We start from the raw sequence: 11574 nt of genomic DNA, 5'->3' as shown, positions 1-11574 counted from the left end.
CAAGATGCATCACGTCACAAGGACTCAGGCTTGCTCCGGTTAATCTGTTTAATTTATAGGCACATGGGGAGCTGCAGCCTGAGAATAAATGGACACCTCAAGCCACAAATTCCTCAGTTCTTCACTCAGCCCTGCCAGGGGGCTGCGGGGCTGGAAGGCAGTCTGCTCGGCGGAGGAAGTTGAGATAGGAGGCAGTCTGCTTGGCGAGGAAGTAGAGATAGGAGGCTGTGGGCACCTGGGCCCCAGGCTTGGTGTAGCAGGCACTCTCTGTAGCACAGCCCCGAGTGGCAAATTTGGTGTTGATACCAGCCTGTATGTTGCCAGCGAAGTAGATGCAGTGGGTTTCCTGACCAACACAGTGGGCTGCCTTCTTCCCTGGGCACGTCTCCTGGAAGGGTACGATGCAGGCGGGGCAGTGGAGGCCATTCTCAGTACTGTTGTTCTGGGGAGGGGGCACTGAGCCATGGTTGCAGCCATCGCTCTGGCAGCGGTGAGTGTTGGACACCATGTAGTCCTTGGGGCCCATGGTGGTGGAAACACGCCCCGAGTAGCAGTCACTGAACTTCATGCAGGCCTTGTAGGTGTTCACTGAGTGGTGGCCCTTAGTGCTCAACTCCCCTAGCATGATGACGCAGGCGTCCTTGCCGGCCTCGCAAGCCTTCATCTTTCCGCTGCACGTGGTCCCGGAGCCCCTGCAAACTTCACAGCTTAGCGGGCACCCGAGACCAAGCAGGGTACAGAGCACCATCAAGGCCAGCAGGAACATCCCAGGTCTCGTGGAGGGCTTCATGGTGTGTGACCTTACATGTTACTTTTCATTTCTAAAAATTCTAGGCAGTCCTTCAAACTTGCTGTTTATTTTTAATAGTCTCTTGTTCCTTGCTTGTTTTACATTCATTCTTTTATTTCTTTAAACACTTCACATATAGTTATTATGTAGTCTCTGTCTATTCATTCCAATTTCAACAACCCTGAGGGTCTGAATCTGTTATTTTTGCTAATTCTTATTCTCAGTGGCCTATTCCTTTGTAGTTTGGTACTTTTGGTTTTTTAGAGGATTTTTTTTTTCAATTGGGGAACAGTGTGTTTTTCCAGGACCCATCAGCTCCAAGTCAAGTAGTCATTTCAATCTAGTTGTGGAAGGCATATCTCAGTGGCCCATGTGGGGATCGAACTGGCAACCTTGGTGTTATGAGCCTGCGCTCTAACCATCTAAGCTAACAGGCTGCCCTGCAGTTTGGTACTTTTTTTTTTTTAAATTGGGGAATTGGGGGAGGGGAACTTGGGGAATTGGGGAATTGGGGGAGGGGAACAGTGTTGAGGAATTGGGGAAAGGGACCAGCCAAGTTGTTGTTCTTCAATCTTAGTTGTGGAGGGTGCCAGTCGCCATCTGGCTGCCCGTCAGCAGCTTGTGGCCTCTAAACTCAAAGTGCTGTGTTCAATCTTAGTTGCGGGTGGGCATAGCCACCATCCTATGCAGGAGTCGAACCAGCAGCCTTGTTGTTAAGAGTGCATGCTGAGCTCAGGATGGCTCAGCTGGTGAGAGCGTGTGCTCCTAACAACAAGGTTGCCTTGACTCCTGCATGGGATGGTGGGCTACGCCCACCTGCAACTAAGATTGAACACGGCACCTTGAGCTGAGCGGCTGCAAGCTGCCAACAAATGGCCAGATGGCGACTGGACTTGGAGCTGAGCTAGATGCGCCCTACACAACTAAGACTGAAGGACAACAACTTGGCTGTTCCCCTTCCCCAATTCCTAAATAAATAAATAAATAAATGACTGTTGATCTAGCATTTCTAGGTGTTTTATATCAGGAAGATATTTCAGACCATCTAGTCTGCAGGAAACAGAAGGTCAAGATGATGCCTGCTATGTAATTATGCCCTAGGATACTTGGATTTTGGTAGAATGGTGCCACAGAATGTTTCTTTAAATTACATCTTAGTCAGAGTACCTATATTTACACCAGATAAAAGTACAGCATCTGTTCTGGTACTGGAAGTAAAGGGGCAGAGCAACCCACGCATTCCTCTACTCTCTGAGATGCCTTTAAGGAAACTTGAGAGCCCTTCAGCTAAGTGCTACCAGAAGTTGCAGGAATGGAAGGACCTGTACAAAGGTATGTGACAACAAGCCATCATGCAGCTTGAGACTCAGAGCTGTGCTCCTCCTGGAATGATACTCCCCACTCTGGGGGACTAAAACGATGAACAAGGAGTCAGGAGACCTCAGCTCTAAATTCTGGTGCCTGTCAGGAGCAAGCTTTGTAATCCTGGGGAGTCTCTTAGTTTAGTGCGTGAGATTTCCTACCTGAAAAATGAAGAAGGTGGGTGCTGATCCCTGAAATTCCCTCCGAATCCTTTAGTCTATAGGTTTCACATGCGTTACCTTTGCTGGAGTTGGAAGCATGCTGGGATGAGGGATGCTCACCTTTACGACATAGACTCGGACCAAGAGCTTGATGGGCCGGTTCTGTGGTATCCCCCGGGAGATTTGGGGCTCAGAGAATGATACTGCCTCTGATTCAGGGTAAATGAGGAAGGAGCCCTGGAGTGGGAGGAGGACACAGGTAAGAGTCTTCTCACATCCCCACCTGTGCTCTCTTCCTTCCTTTCCCAAACACACCTTGAATTTACCCACAAGATGCCCAGACCCTTCTTCCTCTCCATCTCCATCCTGACCCCCTTGCCCTCGGTACAGGGGAAAAATATTCAGCCAGTCTTCAAAGTGGTTAAACTCTTCCTCCAGAGAGCTGTTGTAGATCTGAAAGGCAAGGTCCTCAGTGACAACCTGCTGTCCAGAATCCAAGCAGAACCCCCTCTCCCTGACACCTAGTCACCTTCAGTGTGGCGATTGCTTTTTTCTGGGGCATGGAGCCTTTGACTTCAGCCTCACCCTGGTCTTGGGCTTCCCCATCCACAGAAGTGAGGTTGATTCCATCTGGGAACAGCAGAAATGCCCCAGTTAGAAATATGTGTGTGTGTGTGTGTGTGTGTGTGTGTGTGTGTGTGTGTAGGGGAGGGTGGGGGAGGGAGCAAGAGCAAGAAAGCCAGATCTCTTACCTGAATCCCCAGGATCATCTATTTCATCCTCATCAAAGTTGGGCTGAAATCAAAGGCCAGCTCAGAGATTCTTCCCCACCCCTCACCTCCTTAATCTACCCCTTTTCCAGGATAGGGAGCTGGGAAACTTTAGTTCAAGTTCCAGCTGGGTAAGCCACTTGCGTTTTTCAAAGCTTCAGCTTATCATCTACTTCTGCACTGACCAAGATGGTACCCTCTGGCTACATGTGTCCGTAGAACACTTGAAATGTGGTTAGTTCAAACTGAGATGTGCTATAAGTATAAAATACACATTTTAAAGACTTAGTATCGGCAGCCTGGGTGTCCGTCAATGATAAAAGGAAGTGGTACATATATACAATGGAATATTGCTCAGCCATGGAAGGGAATGGGTTCTTGCCATCTGTGGCAGCAGGGATGGACCTGCAGGATATTGTGCTGAGTGGAGTGTCAGACAGAGAAAGACAGATGCAATGTGATTTCACTTATATGTGGAACAAACAAAACAGAAACAAACTCAGATACAGAAAACATTTTGATGGTTGCCAGATGCGGGGGAGGGGGTTGGGGAAGGGTGAAAAAGAGAAAGGATTAAGAAGTATGAATTGGTAGTTACAAAATAGTCATGGGGATGTAAAGTGAAGTATGGGAATATAGTCGATAATATCGTAATATCTATGTATAATGCCAGGTGGGCACTAGACTAGTCAGGAGAAATCACTTCTTAAATTATATAAATGTCCAACTACTATGCTGTACACTTGAAATTAATATAAAATAATGTCGACTGTCAACTGTAATTACAAAATTTTAAAGGTGGGGGGAGGTGAAGGAATAAGAGGTTCAAATTTTCAGGTATAAAACAAATAAGTCATGAGGATTTAATGTACAGCAGAGAGAATAAATTCAATAATATTGTGATATCATAGTACAGTGTCAGATGGTTGCCAGACTTATTATGCTTATCACTTCTTTAGATATATAAATGTTGAATAACTATGGTGTGCACCTGAAACTAATGTAATATTGTATGTTAGCTCTATTTAATAAAAATCTTGTAAAAAATACTTAGTATAAAATAAGAATGTGAAATATCTCATTAATTTCTATAATGGTTACTTATTGAAATGATTTTTTCAGATATGATGTATATTTTTTCTCTCAGATATATTAGGTTAAATAAAATATATTATTAAAAATAATTTTGCCTGTTTCCTTTTATTTTTTTTAAAGGTGGTTATTACAAACGTTAATTACATATGTGGCTCACATAATATTTCTGTTGGACAACACAGCTCTAGATCATGGAATTAATATCCCCAGCTTTTAGAATTGTTGTGATGATAAAAAAAAAATCACTGTAATGAAGAGCTCTGATAAACTGTAGAGCTCTACCTTTGAAGAGATCTTTCTTTTTGCCATTTACCTTCCTCTGCCTCCAGCCCCTACCCTGAGACCCTCCTCTCCCTCACCTGCACCTGAAGCTCCTGCAGTGACGCATAGTACTTGGACCACCAGTCGAGCTCTTCAGGATCTGGGATGTCCTCCTCCAGCTCAGACCCTTGATCCAGAAGGCCTCTCAGGGGGAGCTTCTGCAGAGGAGCCTGAGAGAGAGTGAACTCAGCGCCCCTAACCCAGCACCACCCCCAGCCCTACCAGCCCCTCCTCCACCCATCTCCCAGACCCCATCACCTTCAGGAGCCGTCTGGGCATCCCTGCTTCAGCCAATAAGGGATCCAGGAACTTCTGTCCTGGGAGAGGGGAAATGAAACCAGGAGGAGGTCAGGAGAGTAGAAGTCAGACTCCATGCCCCACCAGCGGGTCCCCTGGAGCCATCTTGGCCAGGAACCAGAGAAACGCCCTTACCTTGAAGTCCCTTGGGAACCAGGTCTCCTGTCTCCTCTTCTCCTTCCTCCTCGAGGGGATCCTCATGACCCTGGAGTGTGAATCGCAGCATGTGGGGGACAATGTGGGAACCCACGAGAACTGTCCGGCCAAAGGCCCGGCGCTCAATCACCAGGATGCTGAGGGGGGGCTGCAGATAAGCCTGCTCTGGCAAGTCCTAAGGAAGGAGAGAGACCTGTATCTCTGAAGACCAGGGGAGGTGGGAGAGGCCCCAGCAAAGACGGATGAAAAACCATACATCTAAATCTACACTCTCAGCCCAGGTCTATCACAGCCTCATTGTGTCATATCTGATCAGTCATTGCCTTCTGAATCTGTTTCCCAGCTAAAAAAAAGAGACACAGTCCTGGATTTGAAAGACCGCTGTAAATATCAAATGACATAACAGATACAAAAGTACTTTGGTGCTTATAAAGTGCTATCAGAAACGTGAAGTGTTGGTTGTTATTGTTATTATGTAAAGGGCCAATGTTCAATGTGCTAATATAAATTTATGTATGCCCATTAATCCAGGAATTCCATTTCTATCAATGGATCCTAAGGGGGAGGGGGAATCAATAATCATAATATTGTATTGCTGGGCTTATTTTACACATATATGACAATTATAACACGAAGAAGGGAGAAAGGAATGGAGCTACAATGGGGAAAAGTTGCTACGGATTTACTGGAACTAAATTAGTATTAATCTGAAGTACATTGTGGAAAATCAGTATGCATATTGTAATCTCCAGAGCAACAACTAAGTAAAAATCAACAAAGGAATTAAAGAGTACACTAATAAATATCTATTCAATACAAAACAAGGTGGCAAAGGAGAAACAAAAATATGAGTCACATAGAAAACATATAGCAAAATGGCAGATGTGAATCCAACCATATAAAAAATAACATCAAAGGGCCAGCCGAGTGGCACATTGATTAAGAGTTGGCTTGGGACACCAGCTCTGAGCAGCAGGGCCGCTGGTTCAGTTCCCACATGGGCCAGTGACGCTGTGCCCTCTACAGCTAAGATGGTGAACAACAGCTCAACCTGGAGCTGGGCTGCCATGAGTCGCCAGCGACGACATAGGCTGCAGTGGGGCTGCAATGGGCTGCCGTAATCTACCGTGAATGGCAGGTAGCCAGCGAGAGTGGCCGGCAACTGGGGAGAGCTGCCGTGAGCCACCTTGAGAGGCGGTCCAATGGCCGGCTACCGATCTGCCTCACCCAGGAAGAGCGCAATGATCATGATACCAACATGGGCCAGTGAAGCGACGTCCTCCACAACTAGATTGAAGAACCAAAGGACATATCACACACACACAAAAAAAAGAACCAAAGGACAGCAACTTGTCTGTTCCCCTTCCCTGATTCCCCAATGTTGTTCCCCTCCCTCAATTCCCCATAAAATCTTTAAAAAATAAAAATAAAAAATAACATCAAATGTGACCATATTAACACTTCAATCAAAAGGCAGAGACTATCAAATGGATTTAAAAAACAAGATGCAACTACATGCTGTCCAGGAGACACTCTTTAGAAAGACACAAATAGGTTGAAAGTAAAAGATGGGGAAAGATATGTCATGCAAACCATAGCCATAGAGAACTAGAGTAACTAGCTATACTGTCAGACAGAATAGACATTAAGACAAAAAATTTTCCCAAAAGAAGGACATTTTATAATGATAAACAGGTCAAATCATCAGGAAGCTACAATTATAAACATATAAGTACCTAACAATAGAACCTCAAAATACAAGAACTAAAAAGTGACAAATATAAAAGGAGAAAAAAAATAATTCAACAATAATGGGTTAGAGACTTCAGTACTGTATTCTTAATAATGGATAAAACAAATAGAATATCATCAGGAAGGCTGAATAAAAACAAACTTGACCTCACTGACATCTATAGAACACTCAACAATAGCAGAAAGCACATTTTTTTTTCAAGTACACAATAGAGAAAGGGGTGTGTGTTCCCCAATTTGCACTATGAAATGGGAAATATGGGGAAACGCCCACTGGAAGTTCAATGAGCAAACTGCTTTCAGTTTCATCGTCTTTAGCACAATAAAATTTTCAAACTGAAAACTCCTGCATGTAGAACAGAATCATGAAATCGTGTTGGGCTTTTTGTTTTTGTTGTTTGCCTCCTTGCAGTCTAGTATCAGTGTTTTGTCCTAGTCACCCCCTCACACAGGCACAGCACTTTGCAGTTTACGAAACCCTTTCACCAAGATCCTTTCTCTCATTGGCTCCTCATAGCACTCCCTCAAAGGAGGCATTTGGTGTATCTCCTTCAACCTTTTTTCTTTTGTACTTGTTATTCCCTTTTACAAATTAAAAACAAAACAAAACAAAACTTGAAACTTAAATAAGACAAGTGATTTGACAAGCTCCTGGGCGATGTTGCCAGAACTGGACTCCAAAGTCCACACTACAAAAATTACAAATTACATTAAAAAAGTATTTTTCTTCTCATCCCCTGGTGCCTCAGAGACTAGGTAGATTCCTTCAGACTCATACTTCACAACCCTTGGCTAATCCACTAACTCAACAGAGCCAAGAGAGCACCCCCAGTTCATGGATTCATCCATGGATATGCAAACTAGCCTGTAAGCCAAATCTGGCTCACTGCCAGTTTTTGTAAATAAAGTTTTATTGGAATACAGTCATACTCATTCATTTACTTGTTGTCTATGGATGTTTGCATGCTACAATGACAGAGTTAAGTAATTGCAACTGAAACTGTATGGCTCACAGAGCCTAAAACATTTACTATCCGGACTTTCATAAAAATTTGGTGACTCCTGCATTAATCTAAGATATCCAGCCTGGAATGCACTATCCCACTGCCCTCTTTCACTTCTCAGCCCAACACTGCTTGCCCCCGATCCATGCCCTCACCACCGTCAGATGTCTGAAGAGCTCGGTGAAATTGGGGCTCTCACGGTAACTGGCCAGGACCTCGGACTCCACACGTCGCCCGGCCACCTCCAGCACAACCTGGGGCTGCTCCACCTCAAACAGATGCACACGGCCAAGGCCCCTCAAACCCCAAAACAGAACCTAGGGTCAGGAAGTGGGAGATTCAGGGGCTTGCACCTGACAGGGGGGCACCCAGATGTGGGGAAAGAAGGAGGATGTGAGGGCCTGGTGCTACCTCAACACGGAACTCCCTGAGCACCGGGCGCACATTGAGTGGCAGGGATAGGCGTCCAGAGAGGGGCTCAACCAGGGGTGTCAGGTCCTGAGGCTCCACATCACTGGGCACTGAGGGCTGCAGGGGCAAGAGGTCAGAGGTCAAAGAGGAATCAGACCAAAGGAGAGAAACCCCGGGCTCATGGAAGAAAAATGAAGAGCTGCTGGTGAAATATAAATCCAGAGGGCCGGGAGAAGGCTGGATTGGCAGGAGGGGGCTGTCTCGGAAACAGCCATGTACAGGAAGGAGGGGTGGGCGTCTGAGGCATGAGGATCAACCTACAGCCTGGGTTCTCTAGGGTTGGAGGCCTGGCAAGGTGAACCCAGGGTACGTCTACTTCTAGTGTCCTCTGGAGTCAGGAGGTCCAATGAGGTGACCCCAGGACAGATTTGCAGCCTGCATTCTTTGGGGGTAAGGAACTCGGAGGGGTAACCCTGGAACATGCCCATGTTCTGTATTCCCTGGGGTTGGATGACCTGATTGAATAACAAGAGGAATTCATATCCTGTACCAGCTAGGTTACGGCCCTCTGACCTCAAACCGGCCACTGTAGTCCAGTTCAATGAGTTCAAAGGTGGCGATGAGCTCTCCAGCTGCCCGGAGCCCCTTTCTCAGGGGGAAGAACTGCAGCTCGGGGCGTTGGTAAGGGTCCTCCATCAGCTTGATCCCCGGAGCAGCCAATGCCCTGCCCAGAAACACAGGAGGGCCCTGCAGGGAGCAAGATAGTGAAGATAAAAGTGGAAAAGGCTCAGGAGCCAGGGGAGGGGGCATCAAGACGGAGTGGGGGCGCTCTAGAACGGAAACCAGGTAGGGCCCAGGCCACACTCACCAACTTATTGTGGTCAAAGACATTGACGACCACTAATGGAGGCTCCTGTTGCAGGTGTTCCCTCCTCCCGTCCACGATCAGCTGATCAAACACCAGGAGTTCATCCCACAGGGGGCTCAGCGTCTGCTCCAGGACCTTGAGGGTCATGCAGGGAAGGAGGCAATACAGGACTCAGAAGAAGGCTCCCAACACACAGCCCAGGTGAGCACCTCTGGCCTAAAGTAATACTTCAAATAACTGCTTATCACAAAAGGAGCAAGAATGTGGTGAAGATGAAGGCACCCTTCAGATTGATGTCGGAGCCTGCCCCTCCCAGTCCCGGTCTCTCCTTACTGTAATCTGCCACCCGCAGAGCTAGTCTTAAAGTCAACCCCAGAGAACCACTCCTCACCCCTAAAGACCCTCCAGCTCTACACTACCCTCTAAATCAGGGCAGTCTGATCCAGTATCCTGTCCTGAAAATCCAGGGCAGGAAGAGAGACATAGGGCCTGTGGAAAAAAAGCACAGCACCCACCCACCTCATCTCCCAGCACCCCTCTGCCCACACCCCAGCCCAGCCCTCACCCGTGTGGTCTGGCACTGGGTAGAGATGATGACTCGAGCAAAGGGGTCTGAGAGCCCACTGTCATCTGCTGCCAACACACCTCGGGCCTGGTACAAGTGAGCCCGGAGCTGGAAATAGCTGAAGTCTGGGGTGGGGGAAGGAAGGGGCATGTTTGCTCAGAGGACCACTGGAGTCCCTGACCCAGACCCCACTGAACCCCCAGATGAGCATCTAGCCCCACACCTTGAGCAAACAGGGAGCTGGGCCCTGGGCTCACTGGCCCCGCCCCCATACTCACCATCCCGGTGCAGGCTGTGTGGCAGCCCCGCGGAGGGCTCAGGCAGCAGGTCCAGTGGGAGCTCTGAGGTGCAGGCCTTGGCTTGCTTGCCCAGCCCCAGCCACAGGAAGAGCTCCAGCTTGGCACAGACCTCACCAGGGCCTGCCCCAGGTGCCTGTAGTGGGAAAGAGGCAATACTAGAGCCCGCCTCTTATTATCCCAGCTAGACCAACAGCCCTGCTCCTTCAGGGTGTGCCCCTACTCTCTGTACTGCCAGACTACACCCCAGCTCCCTAATCCAAAGAGCACTCCCTGTACCTCACCCTTGTACCCCACTTCATGCCCTCCATCCAATACCCCATTGCCCTGATGTTCCCATTCTATATATCCCCTGCCCAACACTGTCACTTCCTATACTCCAAAACCCATGCTTCCAAACTATACCCTGGGCTTTGCACTCCTATACCCCACACTCCACCCACTCTGTCCCCTCATCCTCAACACATTTAGATTCCCTGTCTCTGATCCCATGGTCATGGCTTCTCGCCACTAGAGATCCCTGCTGGTGTCTTTTCCAGGGACACCTCATTCAAAAATATTTTGCCCCCAAATCAGCTGTACTTATAAGGAAATAATTAATCACTCTCCCAGTAAGGTCAGAGCTGACAAAATTTGGTATTTATCTCACGTCAAAGCTGACCTGCGTAAAGGCACAATCTCCTTTTGGCATTTGGATAATTGAAAAGAGTTTGGGTCCACATTTAAAAATAATAACATTGGTTCGATGCCCAGCCCAAGCTGAGCTTCCGCTGAGCTGCCAACGGTGGCAGGATGGCTCAGCTAAATAAATAAATAAATAAATAAATAATAATAACATTGGGGCCGGCCGAGTGGCTCAGTTGGTTAAGAGTTAGCTTAAGAGAGCAAGCTCTGAGCAACAGGGCCGCCGGTTCAATTCCCACATGGGCCAGTGATGCTGTGCCCCAGCTGAGCTGCTGCTGAGCTGCCAACAGGTGGCAGGATGGCCAGCTGGTGAGAGCACGTGCTCCTAACAACAAGACTGCCTGTTCGATGGTGGGCTACACCTGCCCACAACTAAGACTGAACTCGGCACCTTGAGCTGAGCTGCCGCCCGGATGGCTCAGTGGATAGAGTATGCGCTCTTAACAACAAGACTGCTGGTTCGACTCCTGCATGGGATGGTGGCTACGCCCACCTGCAACTAAGATTGTAACACAGCACCTTGAGCTTAGAGGCCACAAGCTGCCGACTGGCGCCCTCCACAACTAAGCTTGAAGAACAACAACTTGGCTGGTCCCCCTCCCCAATTCCCCAACACTGTTCCTCTCCCCCAATTCCCCAATTAAAAAAATAATAATAATAACATTAAAATAATTAAAAATTGTACAAATTTTTAAAATAAATTTTTTTAATTTAAATTTTTTTAATTTAAAATTTTAATTAAAAAGTATTTAAGGGCAGCCAGTTAGCTCAGTTGGTTAGAGCACAGTGCTCACAACACCAAGGTTGCCAGTTTGATCCCTGCATGGGCCGCTGAGCTGTGCCCTCCACAACCAGATTGAAACAACTACTTGACTTGGAGCTGATGGGTCCTGGAAAAACACACTGTTTTTAAATAAATAAATAAATAAAAAGTTTTTTAATATTTTAAAATTAAAGCAAAGGAGTTTGGGGACCCTGAGTTGGGAACCACAGGCCTTTACCTCGTGACCCCCTGCCCTATGAGCTTCCCGCCACTTCAGAT

At 47.3% G+C, this 11574-nt stretch overlaps 1 protein-coding gene across 1 annotated transcript in view; it reads right to left on the bottom strand.

Annotated features, from left to right (window-relative positions):
- The window catches only part of LOC109389556 (fer-1-like protein 4), a 33046-nt gene that overhangs the window by 7671 nt on the left and 13801 nt on the right, over positions 1-11574 (bottom strand). The window contains exons 20-32 of the mRNA XM_019655169.1: positions 9831-9984; positions 9553-9677; positions 8988-9122; positions 8693-8866; positions 8120-8236; positions 7864-8025; positions 4932-5127; positions 4758-4816; positions 4538-4669; positions 3066-3108; positions 2843-2943; positions 2629-2766; positions 2434-2550 (exon numbers count right to left, since the gene is read on the bottom strand). Of these exons, the coding sequence (XP_019510714.1) occupies positions 2434-2550; positions 2629-2766; positions 2843-2943; positions 3066-3108; positions 4538-4669; positions 4758-4816; positions 4932-5127; positions 7864-8025; positions 8120-8236; positions 8693-8866; positions 8988-9122; positions 9553-9677; positions 9831-9984 (1653 nt within the window). The remainder of the gene's footprint in view (positions 1-2433; positions 2551-2628; positions 2767-2842; positions 2944-3065; positions 3109-4537; positions 4670-4757; positions 4817-4931; positions 5128-7863; positions 8026-8119; positions 8237-8692; positions 8867-8987; positions 9123-9552; positions 9678-9830; positions 9985-11574) is intronic.

The sequence above is a fragment of the Hipposideros armiger genome, unplaced genomic scaffold, assembly GCF_001890085.2.
Source record: "Hipposideros armiger isolate ML-2016 unplaced genomic scaffold, ASM189008v1 scaffold_238, whole genome shotgun sequence".
Classification (NCBI taxonomy): domain Eukaryota; kingdom Metazoa; phylum Chordata; class Mammalia; order Chiroptera; family Hipposideridae; genus Hipposideros; species Hipposideros armiger.
The sequence above is the reverse complement of the archived record's forward strand: the minus strand, read 5'-3'. Positions and strand labels throughout refer to the sequence as shown.